The sequence below is a fragment of the Patella vulgata genome, chromosome 4 (assembly GCF_932274485.2).
Source record: "Patella vulgata chromosome 4, xgPatVulg1.2, whole genome shotgun sequence".
Lineage (NCBI taxonomy): Eukaryota > Metazoa > Mollusca > Gastropoda > Patellidae > Patella > Patella vulgata.
Window position 1 is genome coordinate 26,991,033 of NC_065882.2, and position 14,587 is coordinate 27,005,619.

The 14,587-nt window shown below is 35.3% G+C and overlaps 1 protein-coding gene across 7 annotated transcripts in view; it reads left to right on the forward strand.

Moving 5' to 3' along the window:
* The first annotated feature begins 1,110 nt into the window (after positions 1-1,110).
* The window catches only part of LOC126819656 (microtubule-associated protein RP/EB family member 1), a 35,374-nt gene continuing 21,897 nt past the window's right edge, over positions 1,111-14,587 (forward strand). For 2 of the 7 annotated variants that reach the window (XM_050547817.2, XM_050547818.2), the window contains exons 1-3: positions 1,111-1,274; positions 6,576-6,715; positions 6,971-7,009. In XM_050547817.2, coding sequence (XP_050403774.1) covers positions 6,595-6,715; positions 6,971-7,009 — 160 coding nt within the window. In that variant the 5' untranslated portion in view covers positions 1,111-1,274; positions 6,576-6,594. The other 5 variants (XM_056100434.1, XM_056100437.1, XM_056100436.1 and 2 more) reach the window with 5 other exon arrangements.

The window sequence follows — 14,587 nt, forward strand, 5'->3', positions numbered from 1 at the left end:
GACTTTCATTTTATAAAACGGGTAAATTTGGAATTTTAGTTGAAGGTGTTGTGCCAGGAGCGGATCCAGGAACTTTTGCAGGAGGGGATGTGCCAGGTTCCTGGGACAATGTATCAAGGGGGGGGGGGCTGTCTCTTCCCCCCACCCCGACCTTGAATTGTTTTTAGTAATCCATAGAATATGTGTCTATTTATTTAAATAAGGGCCCATTTTTAATGTTACAATACAATCCCGTCGATGATTGCGCACTCTTTTTACAAGTCATTATATATAACTTACCTATACGCGTGCTAAAGAAATGGAGGGCACCCATGCCGGGGCGAATGTTTGTTACAACGACAGAGACACCTAAGTCGTCCAACGCAGCTCCACCAGAGACAACTGGCAAGCGGCCGTGAATAGGGCGCAAAATAATGGATATAAAAGACAGAATGTGCGGAACGTCCAAGATAGGAGAAACGTGAACAATGTGTCTAGCATCAACCTATATTTAATACGAAATGAAATTTAAAATTGGCACACGAAAAACGTGCCCGAATGCTTCGCGTATTTCGCCTCATAACTGATTAGAAATTACAGTAAAAACGGAAACGATTGAATGTAGGCCTAAATCAGTTAATATAGGCCTACATTCATTTGTGTCCATTTCTAGTTGCCAAAAAATAGAGATTAAGCTCAATGGCCTCAGATGCAAGGATGACTTCAGACTTTCAAAATTTTGTGGAGATTCCGCTGTCAGTCACGCCGAAACAGCCCCACCCACCCCCACCCCGCAATCGTGGAACTGGAAGTTGTGCGCTATAAAAATGCAGGCCTACCTACAATAATGATAATTATTATAGTGTAAAAATTGAATCATAATTATTATTATTATAATGAATATAACAGTAAATATACGTAGCCCATTGTTACACTAATTTATCCATTTGGGGTTTGAGTAGTATTCCCCCAAATACACATTTATATAAAGCGGCCGTGCGTTGTGGACTCCGGAAATTATCGAACCTCCCCAACCGGCCTACAAAATTAGCGTCTCCCGTACTGTTTCGTTTCGTCTAATTTCCGTAACTACATTTTTCATACCGGATATTTGGACGATACTGCGGAACAGACGGACGATAACTTTAGCGGGGTTGCCGAAAAAGGGTGCGTAGAATTCTCAAGTTCTAGAATAAATTGTCAGTTTTGTCATTCCGTTAGGCTAGTAAAAGTGTATATTTTTCATTGAGATAGCAAAATATCTAGCTTGTTAAGAAGTACAGTGCTGACAGTAGGTGAGAAAATATTATTAAACATGAAACAGAGATTTGAAGGGAACCAACGGTATGACTGACTGACCGTCCAATGCCATGTCTACCGTAGCGTTGGCATGTAAATAATACATTACTAATAGTAATACTAGGCTACGGACCGGAGTGCACTTTTTAAACGTAGTAATGTTGTTATGGTAAATGTATTCCATTTATGTGTGATGAAGATATTGTCATTGATTAAGTTTATATAATTGATTGACTCAACACTGTCATTATTCATTTAATCTTGCAAGTGGAGGCAAAGCCGCGTTTACTGACTGTCATTATTCATTTAACCTTAAAGGAGCGAAGTCTCTAACTCAATATCATCCAAAATCTTCAACATTGAAAACACGATTTATTTGTCAAATTAAATCAACATTCATGTTGTGATCTTACCGGGAAAAGATGGGCTTTTGATATCCAATATTTAAGACAAAATAAACATTTTACCATTCCATAATGCGCTTCAGCCCCAGTTGTATCAAGAGACTCCAGGGACGAGGCTAGACACATTGCACCAAATCAAACGGCGTATGTAGATTGGAATAACCAGACGCTAGAAATTTTCACTCGCTTGAGACTGCTGGCTTATTTCGCCGAACATAACTGATTTGAAATTGGAGTAAAAACAGAAATCGTTGAATGTAAATCAGTTTATATACATTCATATTACTGTATTATATGCGTTGCGACCCACTTTTGTCAATTTCTAGGTCCCAAATGTTAGCGATTTAGCTCCTTTAAAAGTCAAGAAGAGTACATGTAAGTACTAAGTTATTTAGGCCTAATAGTAATATATTAGTATTACCAAACCATAGATAAGAATGTCTCAAGATAAGAGATCAGAATTTACAAAGCTAAACTGTATTGTTACATTCCTTATACCCAACTACAATTAAGCATATAATCCTACCTGACACGATTACATTTCATTTGGGACTCGCGTCATTTGGGACTAAAAAAAATATGACCGCGACATTTGGGACTCGGGTATACGACGTTTGGGACTTTGGTATACGTCATTTGGGACTCGGGTATACGACGTTTGGGACTCAGGTATACGGTGTTTGAGACTCGAGAAAAAATGGTGGACACACAATGCCAATTGAATTATAAATATATTTTATTATAATAAATAAAAGACAACTAATAATGTTTTCATTTCTTTATTATTATTCATAATCTGTCTTCGGCCATCATCTAAAATGAAAAAAGATAAGTTATTACTATTTCTACATAATAATGTTTTAATTTCTTATAAATAAAAGACAACTAATACTGTTTTCATTTCTTTATTATTATTATTAAAAGACAACTAATAATGTTTTTATTTCTTTATCATTATTACTATTTCTACATAATAATGTTTTAATTTCTTTATTATTATTCATAATCTGTCTTCGACCATCATCTAAAACAAAAAAAGATAAATTCTTAAGAGTCCCAAATGTCGTTTATATTGAGTCCCAAATGTCGTTTATATTGAGTCCCAAATGTCGTTTGTGTTGAGTCCCAAATGACGCCAATCAAGTCCCAAACGTCGTCAACTGAGTCCCAAACGTCGTCAACTGAGTCCTAAATGTCGTTTATGTTGAGTCCCAAATGACGTGAGTCCCAAATGACGTGAGTCCCAAATGACATGATACCATCCGTACATACATTTCATTTCTTTTAAATCAAAGTGTTGAGAGCTTTTGCTATGCCAAGCATTTTAAAACTGGAGAGGTCTGATGTCCAGGGGTCTCGATAACTTTCCGAAAGTACTGCTAATCAAGGTAGATAAATTCAGGCAAAATTCAGTCCTGTTTTGATTAGCAGTGTATGAATATCCATAACAGATTAATTTTTCGGGAAAGTGTGAATGAAGTAAAGTCTACCTGTTAAATTTTACAATATGCAAAGCTTTATTTCCGTCACACTATTTGAAAATTACACTATTTAAAAATTGTTGTTATTATATTTCAAGGTCTGCTCACTGCTATGTTACAATTACTCTATCTTCAAAGCAGTGCAGAGACACCGGTAAGAAACGTATGCCTGTCGGAATAATTTCAGGGTTGATAGGCTATGTATTTTGAACATTCAGTATTCACAACCATGTCATTTGTTAATGTAACAGCCATTCACTTGTTAGTGCTGATATCAATCAAGTAATGTTTTACGCATCAATGCATCAGGAGAAAATATCAATTCTTGCAATGCATTGATGATGCATCGGTAAATTTGACAACACAATGAAAATCGCTATTCCCGATTGAAAATTCATTGACTCAAATCTCTGTTATAAATTGGGATGGGTGGGTGGATGGCCGAATGGTTAGCATGTACAGATTATTGAGTCAGCTGGCGGGGTTTCGATTCCCAGGTTGTAAGTGACCAGGAGTAGGGTCGCCTGTCCAACCTCGTAGGTACTCCGGGTCCTCTGGTTTCCTTCCACTGCTAAAGACAGACGTTAAACCCCATTTCTCTCCCCATTATAAATTCTGTAAATGCGTCATTTAGAACCCACATTAATAACTAGTGCCTACCTTTGTTATATATTTGATAATATCTATCGCATTTTGTCAAAAGACTCCATGAAGTATTTTTATTTTATCAAAAAACTGCCTGTCAGTGTCATAAAACTCAGGGGATGTAACTCTGCATAATATAGGCAGTCTTTGTTTGTATTTTAGAGCAGAGCTGAAAAAAGCTCCCCTTAATGAACAAATTGAAAAAAATTGCTCCCCTAAAAAAACTCTCCCAGTTTCGATAAGAAGAGTGATTTAGAAATTAAGGAGACTGATGTGATATTAAGGAAAGTAATTAGTTGTATGTATGGGAAATGGTGCTGAAGATCAATAACTGTGTGTAAGGGGCCATTCCTGGTTACATAAATGATAATAATCATAGTCTGTTAAATAATAGCACTCGTAGTTGTACAGTCAAGTCAAATTTTTGCTATCGTCTAATACTACTTATAGTATTCCAATAGAAATACTTGTTGACATTTCTAAATATATATAGCTTGTATAAATTTTGTTTAAAAACATAACCTCTATTCAAAATATAATCACAAACACTCAAAAATTCCATCAAAATATAATCTATTTTTTCCGTAATTATTCTCATTGGAAATTTTCAAGTGCCATCTCTCATAATTTCTCACGTGTCGCAATATTTCTACTATACATTTCACTTAACCAATGATGCATAGGCGCCATCTAATTTTAGCAACATATTCATTGAAATTTTATTACCATGTGTGATCACATTATACACTAATCGAATACACCAAATAAATGTTCACAATGAGAGCATGGTTGTGATCGGAATGTGAGTCTTTCACACTTTAAGGAGAGCGATTTTCAATTTTAAGGCGAGGGAGAAAAACCTTCTCTTGGTCGACATTACTGTATATGGAGCACTAAAACATAGCTAAGTATTATTAGCAGTAATAGGAGACCTCATTGGTAATAGATACTAGATGATCATGACTAAACAAACAAAGAAATGTCAAAAATGTCATTATAAAAACTGTCAACAGTTAAAACGGGCAAGATTTGATTCGCGAAATGCAATGCAAATCCAGTTATCGAGACTCCTGTTGATGTCTAAATGTCATGAACATGAAGTCAGGCTAAATATGATGTGAACAACACCCAATCAAAAAGTGTGGCTTCGACAAAGGGAAATCGCAAGTATAGGAATGGACTTCCATTTCAGTTAAAAACACCGCTTACAGTACAGGTTCCGATGAGAATCACATTGGAATTCACAAAGCAAAACTGACCATACTTTCTTCAAAACAATGGTTGTTTACCCAGTATTGTTATTTATTACATTCCTGATATACCTAATTACAATTATGCATATAATCCTACCTGATTAGGGTACAAATCGTCTCCTTTAAATCGAAGTGTTAAGAGCTTTTGCTATGCTAGACATTTTATTACGGGAGAGGTCCTACGTTTAAATGTCATGAATGCCGGGTTAAATATATAATGTGAACAACAACCAATCAGTTAAAAACACCGCTTGTTGAAACAACCGACAGTCCGCCTCTTTGGTTTGGGGGTTGTCATTAAAACTTTAGATAGTTGATTAAATGTACGATATTAAACGATTTTGAAAATATTGGCAATGTTAATAATTGCAGCCATTTGGGATAATTTTGCCCTTGTTTGTCACATAATTACTCTTTACAATACCATATTTAGAGCTCAGGTAATCCCTATTCATGGATTGGTTGTTATCTTAATTTGGGACAGGAATCATCAGTCAGTCCAGCAGTGTTGAGTGCGCTTAGGTCTAATCAAACGTAACACTGCAAGAATTAGGCCTATTACCTTTCGCAATCACTTTTAAAATGTAGCAGACAGACAGTTTCAACTTAAATGTAGTACAAGGTGTCATACAGCAACAATACCCATTATCATTGTTACTCACTGTTAGTCATACTGATAAAATGCAAATAAGCTTTAAGCTTACAAGATCAATTTTGATAATAAAAAAAATTGAAAGTGTTATTTAAATATGTAGTGAGCATTTTTACTCCAGTTCATTTTTAGTACGGTACTGCAGTGTTCCACTGTAAAAAATATGAAAACAAAAGGGATATGGTCTAACTTAACAAGCCAGCACCACTATGTTTTGCTGGGCATCTATTATTTACTATTAAATGGTTAATAATCAATATGAGTATGACAATCACTGACTCAAATTGGCTAACTGTGATCTTCATTACAAAATCCCTTAATGACATTATTCATTATTGAAAATCTTACAGTATGTAAGGTTTTCATTATTGACAATGTTATTTCTTCTGTTTGACCTTTAACATTTGTTAGTTTATACCAAGATTATGTCACAAGTTATACAAACATTTGTAGTTGCTCTAAATACTTGAAATTACAGGTAGAAGCCTTTTACTTTTACAAGAGAATCCATGTTGTAAGCTTACCTAAAAGACCTGCATGTACATGTAGGGGGGATTCTAAATGGGTACAGATCCACGTACAGAAAATTAAGATTGTACATGTTTTGTGGTCTCAAAATGCTAATATTGTCATTTAATAAACCAGTATTCTCTTTTTTGATTAAATAATATATAATGGCAGTAACTGTACAATGCACTGTGGTCACAAAACAATAAATTAGTATCAATAGTTGATACTTCTTCTACTAAATGCTTGACTGGTGTTGTAATGGTAAACAGTGTAAAGGTTATAGTATCTATCCTTTTAAAATTATCATTTGAATTGTTCATTGATTTTTTTTCTCTTTTTGATTACATTACAGGTTTTCTTGAAGCCTTAAAATGGCAGTTAATGTGTACAGTACAAATGCAACAGCTGACAATCTTAGTCGCCATGATATATTACACTGGGTAAATGAATCTCTACAGACGAATTATGCAAAAATTGAGGAACTATGTACAGGTTTGTCTTATCATTCTTAAGTGATTTTTCTCATCATCTATATTTATATTCATCTAATGTTTAGAGATGATTTAGTTATTTCTGATATGTACATTCACTTACATTGTAAGCTTATACCATAAGGTTTTATTGATTTCTTTAAATAAAATATCAAGGTAAAATGTCCTTAGATTCATAACAATTAGATTTTCTCGATCTAATTTATGATGTAGTTAAGGACATTATGTTTATATTGTGTTATGATTTGAATTTTAGGTGCTGTATACTGCCAGTTTATGGATCTTTTATTTCCAGGTAAGAATCATGATGATATATTTCTACCAATATCCACATGTCATTTGTATTTAGGGCTGCAACGATACGCTTACCTCACGATATGATACATATCACGGTATAGACAATACGATACATCTCGCGATATTTTTTTCTTTCCAGATTTACATAAAGAATAAAACAAGTACATGTTTAAATTGTCTTTAAATAATTGTTAAGCTAATTAATAAACAATTCATATTTATTCAGATTTATTCAAATTGAGATGCTAAGAGATCGGGGAGAATTGCGGGGTAGTTAAATTTTTATCGCATCTTGCATGCGCATTTGTTTTGTTAGTATTGTTGGTGGGGGGGGGGACATTTTCTTACGAGTGACATCAACGTTTATTTATTGATGGTGGCGTTTTACATATGTCGCCATGATTGACATGTTCCCAGTTTTATAGGTAACATCGGCATAACAGTGGCGACACTTTGTTACATCATTAGTCACGGCTTATCTATCTTTGAATCCAAAATGTTCCATTATGTGAGATTTATGGTTAAAGATACATTATGGGAGAGTAGATAAAGAGCTGGCAGTTCTCATAAAATAGTTAAAAATTAGATAATGTAAAAGGAATTTGCTGAAAATTTCAGTCAAATTGATCCACTCTGAACCAAGAATTTAGCAATTGAATTTTAGGCCTAGCCTCGATCATCATTACTAAAGTCCGTACGATAAAAAAAATACATGTAGTCTGACTAGTCTTGATTATCCATTTTTTGATTTAATCATCAATGTGCATTCAGCAGCAGATCGGATTCCAATCCAGTAAATATATCATAGGCTAGCGATGACATCGAGAGTTGATTATGGTCTGGATAAGTTCATTAATGTCTAATTTTAATAATTTAGAAAGACCTGCAATAGGCAGATTTAGCTCTTGCATAATGTATGTTTAAGTGGAGGTGAATATAACTTCAGAGGGACACTGTTGAAAGCCATTTTACTTCATTGTCACATGAAAAATTTAAAGTTCACAACTGTGGCATGTATACCGCGGTATGCCATCTAACGCACTGTGTGTACCGAACTGCGAAACGGATTAAAAGTACCTTGAACCAAACTGAAGCATGTATACAGCGGTATACCGTCTCATGGTACATGTATATCGTTGCAGCCCTACTAAACATTACTTAATGGTGTTTTAGTTGCATTGTTTGTATTTTAAATGTTAATACTGTTTACATTTCAAATGATAATGCTTTGATTGAGATTTCTGAAAAAGTGGGACAAACTTTCACAAACAGTTTAACTGGTGTTGTTATCAGTAGTACTTCTGTAAATGAATCAATACAATTGACCGCAACACCGATTTGTTAAAGTAAACAATTACCGATAGAACATTATAAAATGTCTTTAAAATTAAAATAAGTTTACAAGCGCAATGCCCATATATAAGCTCTTCTGAAAAACAAGCAAAATGTTTTTGTAAGCGAGAAATTAATTTTTTATTAAAACCGGAAGTGATGTAGTGGCATAACTGTATTTTGTTCATGTGTCGTCCTTTGGCCAAAAATCTGATCAAATGGGGTGTTTATTAAGATATTATAAACACAAATTTATGTTTAGTACACAAAACCGTCGCGTAAATTCACTCATATTGAACAGTACACTGTGACCCAATTCACACCACATGGGTAATTGTTTACATCACATGGTTTGTTTGACAGCTTGCAAGTGACATGTATTTCGTCTGCTTAGATGTTTTTGTACTTGCTGACAGCATTTTGCAACATAAACGGACAAAAATTATGAGCATTAAGACATATAATATAGTGCATTTTGGCACGTAATGTCGACGTGAACGACTTTTCCTTTTTTTTCTTCCATGTCCTCTTCAGAATGGCTGGGCTCGAATGTGTATACAGCATTACTGTAGACCCATAGAAGAGATATCTTACATTCCGATACGTTGGTGTCTGACGTTGACATACTTTGGAAATTTATATATTTATTTGAATATATATGTGCCATCACAAGTCCATTGAAATAATTAAAAACACTGTCAGCAGACTCAGCATGCACAAACACATTCAAGCAGACGAAATATCTCTCACTTGCCTGGTGTCAAACAAACCACATAATGTAAACAATTAGCCGTGTGACATGATGAATTGGTCCACAACGTACTGTTCAGTACGACTGAATGTACACGTCGGATTTATGTATTAAACGTTTAAAAAAACATAATTCCATGTTTATAATATCCAAATAAACAGTCCTTTTGGTTGGATTCTCATCCAAACGACATCGCGTGAATAAAATACAGCAGCAAGCTTTTGCCCAATCTGTATACTTACAATAGAGACCAGTGAGCGTATTGAACCAACTGCATCACATGCAGTTTAATAAAAATTAATTTCTCGCTTGCAAAAACCTTTTTGCTTGTGTTACAGAGGGGATTATTTATCAATATATTTAAGATTTATGGAAACCTTGTTGAAAATCGTTGGTCTTCCCCTTTAAAGTTTAACCCAAGATTCAAATACAATTTTATATTTGGGAAAATCCACGGTAACTCTCATTACAATGTTGCTCTCCACTGACGTCTTTTTATATGCCCACATTTTCATGTGGAATTGTTATGCCGTCGTTCTGTCTGTCCGTCCACAATTTGTTTGGTTTGTTTGTGGACACTCTACAGGTCACAATTTTTATACGCTCACAATTGCTTGTGGACGCTCAAGAGGCTAACGTTAATACACAGTGTTTAAGGTCGTGAGACGAAGAAGCCCAACGATTTCTGATAATTACTGTCAGAGTTATGGCCCTTGATCACTTTGAAAAATCTTTTGGACGCTCTAGAGGCTAAAGTTAATATCCGATTGACTTTAAATTTATACACAGTGTCACAGTGTGAGAAGAAGAAGCCCAGTGATTTCTGATAATTAATACCAGACTTATGGCCCTTGATCACTTTGAAAAATCTTGTGGATGCTCTAGAGACCGATTGATTTTAAATTGATATACAGAGTTTAAGGTTTTGAGATGAATAAGTATATTAATTTTCAATGAATTTTGATAACTTGAACAGCTAAATCCACGATATTGAATGTTTGGTATACTAAACGTTAGCATGGGGCAGAACTAAAAGCCAAACAAATTCTAATGTCAATGATATTCTGATAATTACTTAATGAGTTGTTACTCATAACCAGATTTTAGTGTATTATAAATGTTTCATTACCGACAATAGAAAAAATAAGCGACAACTCTTGTTGACACCACGGACGACTGCACTGTGGGCATACGTTTCATTGCCTGACAACCTATCTTTACCCAGTTTTGATGAAACTTGAAATGTGTGTTTATAATCCAAAGGTCTCAGTCCCTTTCGATATTCGCACATTTCTGACCATAACTTCTTGGATCATGGCAGCTTTCTCTCTTTTAGCATTAGAGACTCAAATTTCAGTTCATTTGCAGTTGGGAGCCACGGTGGCTCAGTGAGTAGGACATTAGCACGCTAACCTGGAGGTCCCATTATTCCTGGGTTCGATCCCTGCGTTGGCCAAGAAAGTTCAGAGAATATGAGGTGCAAAAATGCGGCGGTAACTCAAATTACATTTTTGGGACATCCATTTCAAAGCGTTAGCTACATTTGCACAAAATTCCTATGCATTATTTTAATTAAATGATCACAATGCCAGGTAAATACAGAAATAAATAAAGGTTGATTTTTACCATTTAGTTTTAGATATTTATCGCTTTAATTTGTTATTTCGCACAGAGTCTTCGATTTCAGAACTCACATTATGAGAGATCATGTGTGTCTTTATAAGTCACTTGGTTTGACTCTTGAATTATATTAGAACCCTTGTGGGCCACCCTGAATCATGGGAAGAAAAGATGAACTTTGAGATGACATCCAAGATTGCCATCATTCCATATTTGAATTTGACACTAATCATAGCCCTTGCTATTTTAAGGGTGCAATTTGGGTGTCTCTACCTTTCAAGCAACCCACTAAAATCAACTGTTACATGTGAAATCCAAAACTGCTATAAATTTACATATTGGCATGCTAGAACTTTGTTTTTATAAGCCCACATTTTCATGTGGACGTATATTGTCGTCGCTCCTGTCTGTCCGGAAGTATGTACGTCTGTTCGTCCGTCCATCTGTCCGTCCACAATTTGTTTGTGGACATTCTACAGGTCACAATTTGTATCTGATTTTGACGAAACTTGAAATAATAGGTCTATCTCCCAAAGATCTAGGTTCCTTTCGATATTGGAATGTATCGGACCATAACTTCAAGGATTATGACCCCTAATTGTACAAAAAATAACTTTTCATCTGATTTTGGTGAAACTTGAAATGCATGTTTATAACCCAAAGATCTTGGTTACGTTTCGATATTCACGCAAATTGGACTGTAACTTCCTAAATTATGGCCCCTGGTTGTACGAAAAAACACGTTTGTAGCTTGTGTTCCCTCTAGAGGTCACAATTATTATCCGATTTAAAAAAACATTCAAATATATCACCCATACACCGTAATGTTGGTTAAGTTTGAATTTCGTGAAAATCGGACCAAAACTGCCAGACAAAATGGCCTCCCCTCGTATGCAAATAGTGTAAATATATGGTATATCAAGGTTGTGGACCCTCTAGAGGCCACAATTTTTATACGCCCACATTTTCATGTGGACGTATATTGTCGTTGACCCTGTCCGTCTGTCCGTCCACAATTGTTTGTGGACACCCTACAGGTCACAATTTTTATCCAATTTCAATGAAACTTGAAATATAGGTTTATCTCCCTAAGATCTTGGCATGTATCGAACCGAAACTTCATGGATTATGGCCCCTGATTGTACGAAAAATCACGTTTTTAGCTTGTGGACCCTATAGAGGTCACAATTTTAATCCTATTTTGATGAAACTTGAAATGTAAGGTTATAACCCAAAGATCTTGGTTCTTTTCGATATTCGCGCATATCGGACCTTAACTTCCTGAATTATGGCCCCTGATTGTACGAAAAATCACGTTTTTAGGTTGTGGACCCTATAGAGGTCATAATTTTTATCCAATTTAAAAGAAAACGTTTTAGTATATCACCGTTGCACCCTAAGGATGGTTGAGTTAGAATTTCGTGAAAATCGGCCCTAAACCTGTCAGACAAAATGGCCGCCCCTCGTACTCAAATAGCGTAGAAATATGGTATATCAGTGTTGTGGACTCACTAGAGGTCAAAATTTTCTTCTGATTTTGAGGAAACTTGAAATGTAAGATTATAACCCAAAGATCTTGGTTCCTTTTGATATTTGCGCATATCGGATAGTAACTTCCTGAATTATGGCCGCTGATTGTACGAAAAATCGTGTTTTTAGCTTGAGGTCCCTCTAGATGTCACAATTATTATCCGTTTTAAAAAACCTTCAAATATGTCGCTGTTACACCGTAATGTTGGTTGAGTTCGAATTTCGTGAAAATCGGACCAAAATTACTGGACAAAATGGCCGCCCCTTATACACAATTAGTGTAAACATCTGGTATATCAAAGTTGTAGACCCTCTAGAGGTCACAATTTTTTATTCGATTTTGTTGAAACTTGAAATGTAAGTTTATAACCCAAAGATCTTGGTTCCTATCGATATCCGGGCATATCGGATGGTAACTTCCTGAATTATGGCCCCTGATTGTATGAAAAATCATGTTTTTAGCTTGTGGTCCCTCTAGAGGTCACAATTATTATCCGATTTAAAAAAACGTTGGAATATATCATTGTTACACCATAATGTTTATTGAGTTCGAATTGAATATCGGGCCAAAACTGCCAGACAAAATGGCCGCCCCTCGTACGCAAATAGTGTATAGCATCTGGTATATCAAGCTTGTGGGCCCTCTAGAGGTCACAATTTTGATTCGATTTTGATGAGAGTTGAAATATATGTTTATAACCCATAGAGCTTGGTTCATTTCGCTATTCGCGCATTAATTCCTGAATTATGGCCCTTGATTGTATGGAAAATCACATTTTTAGCATGTCCCTGTAAGAGGTCACAATTTTTATCCGATTTAAAAAAAACGTGTGAATATATCACCGTTACACACTAAGATCTTGGTACCTTTTGATAATTGAGCATATCCGAACCTAACTTCCTGGATTATGGTCCCTGATTGTTCGAAAAATCGCATTTTTAGCTTGTGGATTCTCTAGAGGTCACAATTTTTTTCGATTTCAAAAACTCTTTAAATATATCACCATTCAAACATAATGAAGGTTGAATTTGAATGTAATACCAAGGTTGTGGACCCTCTAGAGGTCACAATTTTTATCCAATTTTGATGAAACTTAAAACTTATCTTTAGATCCCAAAGATCTCAGTCTCTTTTGGTATTTGCCCATTTCAGACCATAACTTTCTTGATTATGGCCCCTGATTGTACAAAAATTCGCTTTTGTTTTTAGCTTGTTCTCTATCCATCTCTTGCAAAATGTGGGCGTATCTTGCATGGCAACCCCAGGTTAATATAGCGAATGGTTTTAATGGTTAAATTGATATCTATACTATAACCTAAGAATAGACAGTCAGATATGTTCATTTCTGGCATGCCTCAGTGAAAATTTATGGCACTTTTACAGAGTTTGGTGGCTATTTCAGCAAGCCACCTTGGATTTAACGATGAGTGATATAGATTGACACCAAAATTGTGATCCTAACATAAATACTAAATAGCAAGGGCATTTTAGTCAGTTTTATGGAATGATGGCCATCGTGGACGCCAGCTTGAATTTCATCATTCCTTCCCATGATTCTGAGTGCCCTCCCAAGTTTTTGTTACTCAAGATAGGGTGACCCACCATAAATAAATATCTCCATATATCTCGACAATTTCGCCACAATATTTATATATATGCCAAGCCTCAAATCAGTTTCACACAATTATAGTCACTAAATAAACGATCATGTTGTACTTAATAAGCTATGACCATTAATCATCTATAAATAATAGACTGAAAACTGGTTCCATGTGTCGTCCATAACATCCAGACACTTTTGAGTAAAAGATAGGTTACGTGCCCTTGTTTTGAAATTAGTCTCGCTTAACCAGTCTATCGACCATTCTAGGGCTGATTGACAGGTCGGGATAATCAAGACTACTTTTTTACGAAACATAACAGAAAGCTAGAACAAGAAATTGAATTTAGAAATGAGCACGTTAGCTAGCTCAACAATTGTTTTAAGAAGCTTGTAAAAGTAAAATGAAACTACTGCTAGTATCATGTTCCTGTCTAACCCGAGTGTTTCTGAGATATTACTTGTACTAAACCAAAAGATGCCGCTCTTAACGGTAAAGTTAATGATAAAGCGATTTAAAAAATGAAACGAACGTAATTTCTAAATCTGCTGTAATAACCAAGAAGCTTAATTTTACTGCTATTCAAAATCGTCAACAATAACTTTTTTACGGCTGTAATAGTTGATAGATTTGTAGAGAATTGCACGTGCCATGGCTATTTATAGTATCATACTGTCAGAACGTTGGCCTCGACACGGCGAATGTGCACGCTTCAGTGGTAGTCTCGAACTATCAGCGGTT